Below are 15,508 nucleotides of genomic sequence, written 5' to 3' on the forward strand. Positions count from 1 at the left end.
TGATAAAACTTCACTCCCTGAAATTAACACAATTATTAACCAATAAATGGACCCACTACAAATTTGTCATTAGCAAAATGAAGAGCATAAAAAAAAGGCAGTACTGTATATGATTAGGAGGGATAAATTTTTTTTGACTAAACTTGTTACTCAACTTATTTTGAAAGCGTTGTGGGTCCCTACGACATGCTCAAGTCAAATTTAATGTGTCCTCATGAACCACAGAGCATGTCTCAATTGAATTAAAAAGGAAAAATGAATCAAACTGCAACATATTAACGTCAAAGCAGAATAATATCAATTATAGAGAACTTACCCTGAGCTCTGCAATAAGTTTTTTCTTTTCAGCTTCGGATGCATTTAATTTGGCTGTAAGGTCACTAACTTGTCCTTCCGCAGAAGTTAATGCTTTCTCCACAGCTGACAGTTCACGCTCTTTTTTCAATAACCTGTAAGTCCATGTAGTTAATTACTAAGCAAATCCACAAAAATATAATAGTTTCTCATAAAAACAAATGCAACTGATAATGCAAATCATGTGAGAAAAAATTTCATTTGTGTTAATATTAGCTTTAATTACAATTTTAAATTACAGTATATCTCTCTTCACATTCAGTATACTATATATATATATATATATATATATATATATATATATATATATATATATATATATATATATATATATATATATATATATATACACACACACATATACAATAAATTATAACTGTAATTCAGACTCAAGTTAATCATTCTGTTAAAAGCTGTACATTTGCAAACAGCAGCTAATCTGAAATTTTATATATATATATATATATATATATATATATATATATATATATATATATATATATATATATATATATATATATATATATATATATATATATATATATATATATAATATATATATATATATATATATAAATATATGAATATAAGAAGGCCCATAAAACACTATTTAAACGTTGAAACCATATATTTCGGCACTAGCTTCTGTGCCCTGTTCACTGGTAGAATATGGACAGGTGGAAAGTTACAATGGTATATATACAAAAACATAAAGGTGTGGCCCTAGGCCTCCGATGCTATGGAGGTGGCGTTTCTTAAGGAGGAGAATGGCCAAATTCCCTAGTGGTTTTTGGCCTCATTAGCTCCCGTTTGGCGATGGATCTGGCGGTCGCGTTTCCTGGGTCATCTTCTTCATGAGGGATTTGAGGATTAAGGTGTCGATGTCAACCGATTTCCAATGTCCTCCTGACAGGTTCATATTGTTGGTTTGATTGATGATAGCAGATTCCAGTATCCTTCTTTTGTACGGACAGCTACTTTTGAAAACCAACTCTGCCCCACTCCAGTTAATGGCATGCCCTGTATTTCTGATATGTAGGAAAATTCCCGAACTCTCCGAGCGTAACGTGCTGATCTTTTGTGCTCTGTTATTCTTTGCGAGAGCGATCTACCTGTCTCGCCTCGTAGATGTCCTGACAATTACTACACGGTATCTTGTAAACTCCGGCTTCTTCCCTTTTGTTATTTAAGTATACGTTAATGAGCGAACTCCCGATGGATTTGGGATAATGGAAAATGAAAGGATTGTTAGGCCTGAGTTGCTCGGAAGCCTTTTGGATGTTTTCATCGTGATGGAAGCTTTATTTTGTTGTTGAAATCTATTTGTCTGTTGTGAGTGGGACCTTTATAGCATATTTTATTCGCTTTGTTAATAGCCCTCTTGATAATGTGTGTGGATATAGCAGTGGCGTTAGGTGTTGGCGGATCATGTTAAATTCTTTATCCAGGTACTCATTTGAACATATCCTAAGTCCTCTGAGGAATAAGTTGCACCCTACCATGATTTTTACGGAGACGTCGTGGTAGCTAAGAAATGAATGTAGGAGACAGCGAAGGTGGGTTTTCTATATACTGTAAATGCATACCTGTTCTGTTTTCTTATGATCAGTACATCTAGGAACGGCAGTTTTCCGTCCTTTTCCCATTCTGTTTTAAATTTTATGGTAGGAACTAGCGAATTTAGCCTATTAAAAAATTCATTAAAGTCCCCAGCTATTGTCCCAGAAAGTAAAGATATCATCTACGATCTAAGCCAGATCATATTATGGGGTTTGATAGATGACAAAAGTTCTGTTTCAAATATTCCATGTACAAGTTTGCTAGAAGGGGTGATAGGGGACTTCGCATGCTACAGCCAAATTTTTGTTTGTAAAATTACCATTGAAAGAAAACACATTGTCAGTTACACAGAGGTTGATAAGTTTTAAAAGTTTTATCTATGCCAAGAGGAAAATGGTCTTCATATGGTTGTAACTTCCTCTCTAAGAAAGACAACACGTGGCAATCGGGACTTTGGTAAATAATGACTCGAAAATCTAGGCTGAGCAATCTGATGTTGTTTGAGGGATGTTTAAACTATTAAATTTTTGTATGAAATCCTCTGCATGTTTGACGTGGGAGGATGAGAAGGTTCCTAGAAAGGGTGATAACAAGTCTACATGAGCCATTTTGATAATTTGTACATGAAAGAGCCCCTGCTAGATATTATGGGGCGTAAGGAATCCCATCTTTATGTGTTTTCGGGAGGCCGTAAAAATAGGGAGAGAGGGTTGATTACCTTGAATGTGTCTAGTAATTCTATGTCTTTTTTTATTGCCCCCTATGGTTCTGACTGATTTGTTAAATTGAGCAGCAATATTTGTTGTGGGATCTTTCGTTAATTTGTCATAGGTCTCCGCATCGTTTAGAAGTTCTTGAACTTCATACAAAAATTTAATAGTTTAAACATCCCCTCAAACAACATCAAATTGCTCAGCCTAGACGTCGAGTCATTACTGTGCAAAGGGGAGATCTGTGGGTCTCTTTCTCTTTCTCTCTCAGGACTTCAAATGTCCTGCTGTAATGTAACAAATATTTTTGTAGTCAATGGTCACTTGTAACTTTTAACGGTTTAATTCCTTAGGAAATGTGTCTGAGTCATCTGAACAGTGTATTTTATTGAGTGAAGGTAACGGTGCCTATTAGTAAGTGTAACAGGCCTAAAAAGTGGAGAAGTTGGTACCAAGGTATTGTAACATAATCATTGGGTTTTAGTGCACTAAAAATATTTACAGTGGTTATATACAATTATTCTATTTTTTCTTTTTTTAATACTTTTTCATGTTGTATGTTTTATGCTTTACCTTTTGAAGAGTTTTCATATACATGTGGTGTGTTTACTAATGTCTTAATGCTTTGCTTTACATTTTGATATTTTCTGTTTTTTTTTGCAGCGTATTTCTGTCTCTTTTGTATTCACATTTTTGTTTGATTAATTTAGTTGCCTTATTTTGTTTAACACTTGACAATTAATTTACTTGTATTTCTTCTCAATCATTATCCATTACCTGACAACTTAAATTTTATTTAAATAAATTAACAAATTAATTTCTGATTTAATTTTGACTGATGATTAATTCAGACTTAATCCAATTTTGCTTTGTTTTCAAGTAATAAGAAATTTCCCTGAGACTGTTAAAGTCATGTATAATCTTTGAATTTAGAAATAAATTTTTATATTTAAAATTGTTATATCAGAGTTTCATTTATTGACCCAACAGAATTTTGATTTGAATTAGATACAGAGTGGTAAGTGAGATGTTTTCCTTCAAGTAACTGAAGTGAGCTCGAACCAGGGAAATACTTAAGACTTTTATAATGTTGTTGGAGTGATGCCCTTTGATTTTACCTCATACCTGTTTTAATGAACTTATTCTGCTTTCTTGCACAATTGTTAAGTTTTATAAGAGATCACTGTTACCTTTAGAGAAATTAGTCGTTTTGTATTTGTGATGAGGGTTCAGGTGTTTAGCTGTTGTGAGGTAACTATAATTGTCGGATAAATGGTAAGTTTGGTAATCAAATATCAAGCACTTAGACAACAGGTGTAATTTGAAGACCAGACACTTGGCACTTTGTCACATTATATATATATATATATAAATATATACAATGTATCTATAGTGTATATATATAATGTATATATGTGTATAATATATATATATATATATATATATATATATATATATATATATATATATATATATATATATATATATATATATATATATATATATATACAGATCCCGGTTTATATATCGATATAAATATATTCATCAGAAATTATTTCCTGGCTTCAATGTTTCCAGGGTTCTATCCGACGGAAGAAATATGGCCCCAAAATGGCAGAATAATCATAATTTGAAGGTTTTTGATGTAAAACTTAATAATAATGCAGTTTACATCGTTTTCAATAAGAGCATTAAAAGTAAGGTTTTCTTATGATTTTTGACGATTTTCGATACGATTTTTCATACATATATACACATACAGAGATATATATATATATATATATATATATATATATATATATATATATATATATATATATATATATATATATATATATATATATATATATATATATATATATTTCTGCTGTTAAGCCCTCAATGCATTTATTTGTAGTAATATAAGACTGACCAAGACAGGGAAAAGTCTTTGTCCAGCAGGGTTCGCGTAGACAGTTCAAACTTTTAAACATTCGTTCATAGCAAGGATAAATAGCATTAGGGATTTAACCCCCATAGGAGAATTTCCATAATCAACCTTATGATAGGTGACCTTAAGCTTTCTTTACCTGTTCTGTTTGACGGATGTTTTGACAAGATTTCAGACCCTGAGGGCATGGGTGCCGCGCCTGTATCTGACCCCAACAAGGTCAAGCAGAGAGAACCAGACTGCCGTCAACGGACGCACACCCTATGCGTCTCGGCTCCTTATTCTTTGTCTATAGTCTATGTTACTAGTGAAGTGGCGAATTCATCCCAGAACTTCCGATCGTCCGTTGATGTGCAGCAACCTTCGTATAACGGTAAGTCTGGAATTTTCGTTCAAAACTTCGTCGAGTTACTCGTATCTTTCCCTGTATTTCCATTTCCCTTTGTCTCACCCTTCTGCCACCATAAACCAAGCATATTGTTTTTACGGAGTCTAGATTAAGTATAATTTTTATTGTTTAGCGTCATCCAACTATTCCTGTGAAGTAACTAGGAATCAGGGAAGGTTAAGCAAGTCATTTCAAATGCTTTATGCAGCCGTGTCTCGAATCCATTGTTCGGAAGAGCCGTTGTGTTTTTAATACCATATTAACGAGTAGAGATTGACTGCCTCCGAAGTCGGGCGACGTTTATCGTAAAGTCCTTATTCACTGAATATTCTCTGTGTCGAGGTTGTTTCCTCGGCTGGCGACCTTAATCCCCTTATAACAGCTGACTTTGAGGTTAATTTGTAGCTTCCATTGACAGGTTACGTGTTTTTGGCATGTAGAGCCTTATAAATTACGTAAATCAATTAATAAACTCATCAGCCAAGCCCTCACACATAACACTGGCGAGCTTGCTTAGGATCTAAGTAATTTAGAGAAAATCTGGAGAAAAAGAAAATTAATTACAATTAATTCCAAAGAGAAAAGCCAGATGTTTCATTTAATTTTACTCTTCCAAACAAGGAGACAGCACAAGGCATAATAATAATAATAAGAATAGTTAGAATACCAGCTATAATTAAGAATTAGCGTACATATAGGAAAAAGTGTGCCTTGAGAGCAGAGCAATTCATAATTTACAAAATCTCAAGAAAAGAGCATTTACGGTGTTCGGATATCGTGGGTGCATTCCAATGAAGGTCGTAGGCAGAGTTTCCACATAAGTGTTAATATTATGCTATTTTCCTCGGCCAAGGACAATGCATGGTATTGATTTCTTGTAATGAGTCAAGTTGTCCGATCATGCTCGGAGAGCACGCATCACGTATCTTAAAGACCGAATTTGCGAAGTTCATTTCATTTCCACAAAATAGTAACCGCATTCGTAACTCCCGATTGGCATATTGTGTTCATATAGCATTAATCATTTCGAAACACCATGTCATTGAAAGAGTAAACGAACGGAAATAGTTAATTTTACCATAAAATGTATTTTTCAGTAACGTAAATTTACCCGGGCCGGACGTCAAAAATAATTCTCGTTCAATGTCTGCACGTGAAATACGTTAACAAAAAGACGCCTAGTATTTTCGTTTTCCATCCTTAACGTAAAATCCTTTAAAGTGTTGGGGTATTTAGATTAAATCTGGATGCCTGCATTTGCTTAGTGCGTTGAGAGGAATTCGAGTGCTTTGTGTAATTGACTTGCGACAAACACCCACCATTTTTTGTATTCTCCCGCGAGGGGTTGTTTGAAATTGTTTTGAACTAACGGGATTCGCCCGACATTTTGGAGGCTTAGTCAATCCTTCCTATGTCTGCCATCTTAAGACCTTTATTGTCACTGTTTGAGAGATAAGTCACCTGCCTCAAGCCACTTCTTGGGACTACTTCCTTGGGTGCAGTAGATCCACCTCGCAATATCTTAGCCAGACAGACTTCGGCAGATAAAACCAAGGTATAATTTAGTCAGGGAACAATAGGTCTTAGTCAGGATTAATACAGATAACAAGTTCCTGTACAAATACCCGACGTAAAGAAAATCATATAAAGAAAGAACTTACAATTTTACTCCAACTCATTGTAGACGTCAACTGGTTAAGATTGTTAAAGACAATCCTCTCACTGCGAGACGACGTATCTGCATTTAATTAACCCTGCCAATTTGTGCACTTAAAAAAAAGCTTAATTACCGTGATAAACTGTCGGTCACGAGTGAGGCCTGTTACTCTGACCTAAGCAAAACACTAGCTTTTCACCCTCTGAAATAGAAAGGGGTTTGGGACCAGCCACTCACGAGGATCTTTAAAGAAAAACCAACCAAATTCACTTTATTCCACAGTGTCAATAATTTGCAGCACTGTCATCAACTGAATAAACTTACTTCTCTCTCTCTCTTTTATTTTTCCCCTTTACTCTCATTCAATTGTTACACTCTGCCGGGGTAGAGTGCATTTCCTCCCATATAGCCTAGTTGGACTCAAGTAAAGGGTTCCTAGGAACACATTGGCACCATAGTGCCACCAATTAAGCAACTAGAGAAATAAATAGAAGCAAACAAAAGGGAACACGGAAGAGAAAGTCCTTCTGGTACCTAACCTGCACCAGTATCTAAGGATACTGAGTGCCACCAGTGTGACCTTTACACGGCACACCCAACCACAGTACCACCTTTTGAAAGGGTGCCACATCACTGAAGGGACACTTCCTCGCTGCCCAAGTACGCCCAGTCGACCCGGTTAGACGCCCTTCCCCAACAGAACCATGGCAGCCGAGAATTATAAAGCCTCCCTGGATCTGGGGACGGCGGCAGGCCTCACTGGCTCGGAACTTACCACCTGGGTCAAGGAGCAAGTGGACGACTTGGCCAAGCAGGAGAAGGAAGGAGGACTCGAACGGCGAAATTACGAAGCCGAGCAGAGGCAGGTAGATGAAGACACAGAAGAAAGGAGACGACAGCATGAGTTAGCCTGCAAGGAAAGTGAGCTAGCTCTCAAGGAGGAGCAGCTCGAGCTGGAAAGAGCAAAAATAGAGAATGCCAAAGCTATGGCTAGACAGCACGCCTCCAGCCCCACACCTGCTGCACCAAATGCTCCTATTTCGAGCATCAATTCCCTCATCCCCAAGTGGACTGAGGACGAGCCAGAAGCATGGCTGGAGGAAATCGAGGCTCTTTTCGATAACTACAGTACCACGGAGATGGAGAGGGCCTTAATACTAGCCAAGCATATGGAGGGAAAAGCCAAGGCAGCGCTTTGCTCACTGGAAAAGAGCCAGAGAGGCAACATGGTGGAAGTTCGTAGAGTCATTACGAAGGCCTAGGAAATAACCCCAGAGAAATGGAGACACTGGTTCCAAGGTCTTGCCAAGGAAGTCGGCTGGTCCTGGACCGAATGGGCCTGTCACAAGACCCAGTCTGGTACTGGCTGGTTCGACTCCTTGGCCTGCAATGTTTGAGGATCTTCAATCGGACCATGCTAGAAGACCTTTACCAATGTGTGCCTGGGCCCCTTGCTGTATATCTTAATGATAAGCAGCCCACCACACTTATGGAAGGCTGCCGCATGGCCGATTCGTGGGAAACTTTTAACCAGTCTCACAGCACCTCTCAGAAGAGCATCGTTTCGCCTGCCTACCTCTCGAACTCAACTCGCCCGAAGAATGGACTGCCAAGCAAGCCTACGTGCACCCACTGTAAGAAGGTGGGGCACACTGAAACTGAGTGCCGATACAAACTAGACACCAATAAGCAGCCTACTACTACCAGCCAGAACTCCTCTCCTGATTCATCCACTCAGCCCACTCCTCCAACAGTTACTGCAGGCCACCGAGCCCATCCAAGAGGCCAGTGCAAATCCTGGTGCTACCAGCCACTACAATGCTGGATCTCCGGCCTGTCCACATCATGTCCCCACCAAAAAGTTCGTCAACCTCATTAGCACCTCATTCTCTGCGGCCGGGCCGCAATAGATCCTTTACCACGAGAGACTGGTGAGCCCAAGTGCCAGCCGGTGCCATGGTTGACGAAAAAACCCGGTGGGAAATGAAGTGGATAGAGGGCCACACCATTACCATTCCCACAGTCAAGCTCCAGGTCACAACACCTTGGGGCACGTTACCACACCGCCTTGGCGTGGTGGGTGGAATTCGGCCCGGAGTGGACTTCCTGTTGGGTCGGGACCTTCTCTGGGGAAGCCCGTCACCAATGCCACTTCGCAGCCACATTACCACCTCCACCGAGGCCGCGACTGTAGGAGAACCCGATAAGGACAAAACCCCACCTTCCGCCCACCAAAGTGGTCAGCGGAAGGGGCACACACTGAACCAATCTCGGCCTCGCCCTATCCAGTCGCGAAGGGCTGGCCCACAAAGAGGTCCTCCCTCTCCCCGAAGAGATATTCAAGAGTAGTACCGCTGCAGGATGTGCAAGCGGACAGGCCACTCCACAAATTGGGAGGGCTGCCCAAGTAAGCAACACCCAGTGGACGCCCCCAAACAATACTCTCGGAGAGGCTAAGACCTCCTGCTGGGGCAGGAATCTCTGACGCAGCAAGATTCAAGTCATCCGCGAGGTATCGTACCTCCGGACCCCTTGTCAGACATGCCTGACCCTCAACTGATGCCAGTGCCACTTGCAAGCACTGAGCAGTGCCACGCTCCGTCCGACACGGACGTTGCGCCATCAGTTGAAAAGGACCCTATGCTGGGCCTAAATCATGTGGTGAATCCTCCTCCAGGAGATTCAGGATTCCCCACACCATTGATCATCGCAACCGGAGAGCCTCCAGCACCCGACACTTCTTCACCAAATCTGACCCCAGCGGATGAACCCCTGGAGGATCAGAATGTTAAACCGTCTCTGGAAGACCAGGAACTGGCCTCCTCGGACGCAGAAGTCGAGATCGCTCTCGCTCCAGTTGTCGCAGCAGCCGGAGTAGGGAGCCCTCCTGTAGCTTATGAAGTTAACCCTGACTTCACACCCGCTAGCCCTTCAGGCATTTCCCAAGAGTCGGTGCCCTCATCACCTCCTAGGCCTGATACTGATAGGCCTTGGATGCCCTACCATCTTAGAGTGATCCTGGCCCCTTGCCCAGAAGAGGTAGCCAGTGTGATCTCTTTTTCTTATACATAGCCTGGACCACCTTAAGTATGGTACAGTGAACCCTCGTTTATCGCGGTAGATAGGTTCCAGAACTGGCCGCGATAGCTGAAAATCCGCGAAGTAAGGGCACCATATTTACAGTATTTATTTAACATGTATTCAGACTTTTAAAACCTCCTTTACATAGTACTGTTAACAAACCACCCTTTACAGTAATGTACAGATATCTACAATACGTACATACAGTACACAGGCACAAATGATAAGCAATAAAACAGTAAGTGAACATAAAAAAATAGAAAGATTGTTATGGTGCGTACTGTACAATTGTACAGTATTTTACTCACCACGATAGAGTTGGAAGTTACAATAAAGCCCTCCTCGTATGTACTGTTAACAAACCACCCTTTAATGTACAGAACACTTAATGCATGTACAGTACCTAATTTAAAACAGGCACTAATATTAAAATGTTAGAATATTAAAGTATATAAAGAAATAAAGATTGTTACTGTACCCACCATGAAAGAAGTTGAAGAAAAACTTGAATGATGATGGCGATGAATTTGCTGCACAGTAGAAATGATGATGATGAAGCTGATGATGTCTTCTACTGTGCAGCCAATGACTGTATTTTACGTCTCTTCAGACTGAGGTGTCTTTTCCTGGGACACCTCTTCAACTTCTTCCTGGGACACTTCTTCAATTTCTTCCGAAGGCATAGTAGCAGGAGGAACTGGCTCTTTTTTTACGAGGCTGGAAGAACATTGTGATCGGAAGTTGCTGCCGCTGCTTCTTTTTTCGATCGAAGAGCATCCTGTAGGAGTCATGTCTTCATCGATTTTGTTGCAGAACTGCAGAGAACGAACCATATCCTCGTCCCATTCTTGTGACAATTCTTTCAGCTCCTTCACTAGGTTGCAGAGCTTGGCAAGCCGTTCTAATGTTAAGCCTGTTTCTTCGACAACTTCTTGGGTCTCTTTCTGTGGTTCATTTTCTTCCTCACTGGCTGATTTTGTCAGGTCTTGAGGTCTCTATATAGTTAGCGGCTGGGAATGGCAGTCCAACAACTCGTCAACGTCTTCCGTCGTCATGTCGCCAAACCCGTCACCTCCAATTATCGCAGCCAACTGCACAGATTTCCGTACTGCAGAGTGTTGAATCTCGCAAGCGTAAATCCTCGCCGTCGTAAACAATCTCAGACCACAACTTCCTCCAGCTCGCGTTAACGGTAGCAGGTTTCATTTCTTGCAGTGCCTTCTGGATATTCTGAAGGCATCGTGGCAATTGTGTACTGCCGCCAGTACGCCTTCAAATTGAATGTTTCATCCTCATCTTCTTGGGCGGCATCCACACACGCAACGCAGGTCCGCCAAGGTATTCTTCGTGTAGAGGGCCTTGAACGCCTGATAACCCCTGGTCCATCGGGTTGAATTAAGGGCGTTGTGTTGGGTGGCAGGAACTCAACCTGAATGCCCTCATGCGAAAGATCAGTCGGCGTGTCCACCAGCGTTATCCAACAGGAGAAGGATCTTAAATGGCAAGCCCTTCTCTAAGAGATATTTACTGACTTGTGGGATAAAACACTGGTGGAACCAGTTGGAGGTCAGCATCTTCATAATCCATGCTTTTGGATTATGCATCCAATAAACGGGAAGGAGATTCTTATTTTTATTTTTCAAAGCACGAGGTTTTTTCACTTATAAATAAGCCCTGGCTTTAGCAAAAATCCCGCAGCATTGCCACACATCACGAGGGTAACACGATCTTTGAATGCTTTAAAGCCAGAGGCTTTGGCTTCTTCTTTGAACAGGAAAGTTCGCGATGGCATTCTCTTCCAAAACAAACCCATCTCGTCCATATTAAAGACTTGTTCGGCTTGTATCCACCTTCAGCAATAATATTCTTGAGCGTCTCATTCGCGTAAGTTTCAGCAGCGACCGTGTCAGCGAAGCAGCCTCGCCATGCAGGGAAATGCTTTTCAGGCGAGCGTTTCTGAAACTTGGCGAACCATCCTTTGCTGGCGGTAAAACGTGATATGTCAGAGGCTGGGAATCAGTGGATGTCCCTGTTTGAGGTTCATCTACATCATCTTCATCGTCTTCCTCTTCTTCTTCAGCGTGGTCACCATCATCTTGAGGTTCCTTTGCTATACAAATTCTCATACAACCTCAAAGCCTTGGTTTGGATGGTGTTCAGTATCCAAGGCTATTTTCTTCTTCCGGCAGTCGGCAATCCAGATTGACAAAGCACCTTCCATCGGACGATCGTTTTATTACGAGCCTTAACAACTTGCTTTGCTGACTTGCTAAAGGTGATGGCAGCCGTCTTCCTAATCTTCGCCTCATCCTTCTTAATGTAGCGAACGGTGGATTCATTCACTCCAAAATGGCAGGCCACGGCAGCGTAACGTCTCCTTCCTTCAACATATCGAGAAGTGTCACCTTCTCAGCAATCGCCATCATTTTTCCGTTGGCGTTTAGGCTCAGTACCAGCCTTAGCAGAAGCAGAACGCAGGGAGCCATTGTAGGGGTTAAACAAAGTTAAAAAAAGTTCAACTTCAAACACACACTGTCACGCACAGCACTGGTAATGTAAACAGCATCTATCTACCGAGAGAGCGGAAACGGCGTGGCGGCGAGAAGATGCTGCGGTCGGAGAAACGGTCAAAACACCAATCACAGGCGAGATTACAAAACTTGGGAGCTGATTCATTCATCTATCACCAATGGAACCAATCACAGCCCATCTTACATGCTAGTTTCAAATTCAAATATACTTTACGCTATTTTATGCTTTTTTTGTTGTAGTAGTATAAGTTTATTCGAGATGTGATTTTTGCAACAAACAATATTATTGGATGCAGTACAAAAGATTCATGGAAAAGATGCACATTCATTACATTTGTATTTTATAATTAGTATATATGTAGCCATCAGCAGCCTTACACCATTCAAATATGACTGTCAGACTGCATCTGATTGGCATTTCATGTTCAGTTTAATTTTACTAGTACTATAATGAATTATCGTATGATCACATTCTCTTTTTGTTTAATTTCATTTTGTACTGAATTATATGTCATAATGCAATGAACCAACAGTACTAGCAGATATTAATAATTGTTAATGGAATTAATGAAATATTTGGGTCTTCATATATCGCGACTGTTTTTGAAATTTCCGGAAAATCCGCTATATATTTTCTCTTATAATATACATACGTAATGGAAAAAATCCGCGAAGTCGTGAATCCGCGATAGTCGAACCGCGAAGTAGCGAGGGTTCACTGTACATCAGTTTAGTAGCCTGGTTCCTTCCACTTATCATCAAGCGACAGTAATCACGTAAGTAGTGTAACTAACATCAGATAATCTTAACTACTGTGAAAAGAGCCACTATGCTCATGACACACATGGCCTAAGACCTCAGTGAGGCAAGCATTTATCATATGAGGCAAACCTCATGAATTAACTGGTAATTACTAATTGTATTAAACACAAGAAAATTTGTAATTCAGTTAGAACATTACCTCTTATGTTGGTGCTACGGTCAGGTTAGGATAGGTTAGGCTAGGGAATACCATAGAATGTAACACAAGGCTAGGTCTAAAACAGCACGATTGTAGGAGGTAGCATATAATAACCATAAGCACCTTCCAGTACTGTTAGAATTGGGTAAAGTAATGATGGAAGCTCATATCCTATCTAGGGTTAGGTAGATCCGTAGCTAGGTAAGCTACACAGGACAAATCTGCTCAGGGGAGAAGAGTAACCTAATAGAGGCAAACAGCTTGCTTAGTACAGACCTTCACTCCCGAAAAGGGAGTGAAGGCCCTCTTAAGGGGGGGGAGCTTTTATAAATATTTCTGCTGTTCGCCCTCGATGCATTTATTTGTAGTAATATCAGACTGACCAAGACAGGGAAAAGTCTTGGTCCAGCAGGGTTCGCGTAGACAGTTCAAACTTTTAACGTTCATTCATAGCAATGATAGGTAGCATTAGGGATTTAACCCCCATAGGAAAATTTCCATAATCAACCTTATGATAGGTGGCCTTAAGCTTTTTTTACCTGTTCTGTTCGACGGATGTTTTGACAAGATTTCAGACCCTGAGGGCATGGGTGCCGCGCCTGTATCTGACCCCAACAAGGTCAAGCAGAGAGAACCAGACTGCCGTCACGGATGCACGCCCTATGCGTCTTGGCTCCTTATTCTTTGTCTATAGTCTATGTTACTAGTGAAGTGGCGTATTCATCCCAGAAATTCCGATCATCCGTTGATGCGCAGCAACCTTCGTATAACGGTAAGTCTGGAATTTTCGTTCAAAACTTTGTTGAGTTACTTGTATCTTTCCCTGTATTTCCATTTTCCTTTGTCTCACCCTTCCGCCACCATAAACAACCAAGCATTTTGCTTTTACGAAGTGTAGATTAAGTATAATTTTTATTGTTTAGCGTCATCCAACTATTCCTGTGAAGTAACTAGGAATTAGGGAAGGTTAAGCAAGTCATTTCAAATTCTTTATGCAGCCGTGTCTCGAATCCACTGCTCGGAAGAGCCGTTGTGTTTTTAATACCATATTAACGAGTAGAGATTGATTGCGTCCAAAGTCGGGCGACGTTTATCGTAAAGTCCATATTCACTGAATATTCTCTGTGTCGAGGGTTGTTCCTCGCCTGGCGACCTTAATCCCCATATAACAGCTGTCTTTGAGGTTAATTTGTAGCTTCCATTCACAGGTTACGTGTGTCCTTGGCATGCAGGGCCTTATAAATTACATAAATCAAGTAATAAACTCATCAGCCAAGCCCTCTAAGTCCACATCAGGTGAGTGAAAACCAGGACTTTGAACAAGTACTTTCATAGTTTATTCTACACTTTCAAGTTCACACTGAATACAAAAGTTGACAGAGGTTTATATACAAAAACAGAAGGTGGGGGCGGGGTTACAGTTTGTTAATCTGGGCAGCATGTTCTTTAAACAACAAAGACAGGGACAAAGGATCAAGGGATAATCCAGGGTGGAGATTAACATTCCTGGTGGAAGTAGCTTCGATGAAGACAGTTTCTATATTTCTTTTACAATGGTCGTTGACCTTGTAGATGACCGTTGACTTATCCCAATTAATCCCATGGCCTGTCTTAAGGCAATGATCCACAATGCCATTATTCGATAAGCCTCTGGAAATGGCATATTTGTGTTGGGAGCTTCTTACTTTTAGTCCCTTTGATGTTTGACCAATATAAATCTTACTACATTCTTTACAATGAATACTGTATACAATATTGTTTGAATTGGGTGGGCTATTCTTAGTTTATTTCTCAAAATATTATTATATTTAAATACTAAGTTAACCCTTTAACGCCGACTGGACGTATTTTATGTCGACAAAAGTTGTCTGTCGGGTGCCAAGTGGACGTAAAATACGTCGACTACAAAAAGTTTTTTAAATATTCGCGGAAAAATACTTACAGGCCTCGTTTGCAAAAAATTTTAATTCACGTGCCTTGAGGGGTGCTTGCTGGGAGTTCACGGATCATGCTCTTGTTTTGTTTACAAGCATGACCCAGCTGCGCATGCACGAATTTCTTTCTTATCCCAAAAGAAAGCATCAGCTAACTCTGCTGAAAATCTCAGAAATTCTTTAGTTACTTTGTCGTAATATTTGCACCGTTTTCTATTAGCCTTTACATAAAGTTTTATATATGAAAATGTGCGCAATTTCATGTAAAATACAACAAAAAATAACTCATGGTTGTAGCTTTTATCAATTTTGAAATATTTTCATATAAATCACGATCGATAAGTGCCAAAATTTCAACCTTCGGTCAACTTTGACTCGACTGAAATGGTAGAAAAATGCAAT

At 40.3% G+C, this 15,508-nt stretch overlaps 1 protein-coding gene across 4 annotated transcripts in view; it reads right to left on the reverse strand.

Moving 5' to 3' along the window:
- Window positions 1–15,508, reverse strand: part of LOC136831406 (lamin Dm0-like) — a 74,947-nt gene that overhangs the window by 31,876 nt on the left and 27,563 nt on the right. For all 4 annotated transcript variants that reach the window (XM_067091789.1, XM_067091791.1, XM_067091793.1 and 1 more), the window contains exon 2: window positions 317–449. In XM_067091789.1, coding sequence (XP_066947890.1) covers window positions 317–449 — 133 coding nt within the window. The remainder of the gene's footprint in view (window positions 1–316; window positions 450–15,508) is intronic.

The sequence above is a fragment of the Macrobrachium rosenbergii genome, chromosome 48 (assembly GCF_040412425.1).
Source record: "Macrobrachium rosenbergii isolate ZJJX-2024 chromosome 48, ASM4041242v1, whole genome shotgun sequence".
In the NCBI taxonomy this organism is placed as follows: Eukaryota; Metazoa; Arthropoda; class Malacostraca; order Decapoda; family Palaemonidae; genus Macrobrachium; species Macrobrachium rosenbergii.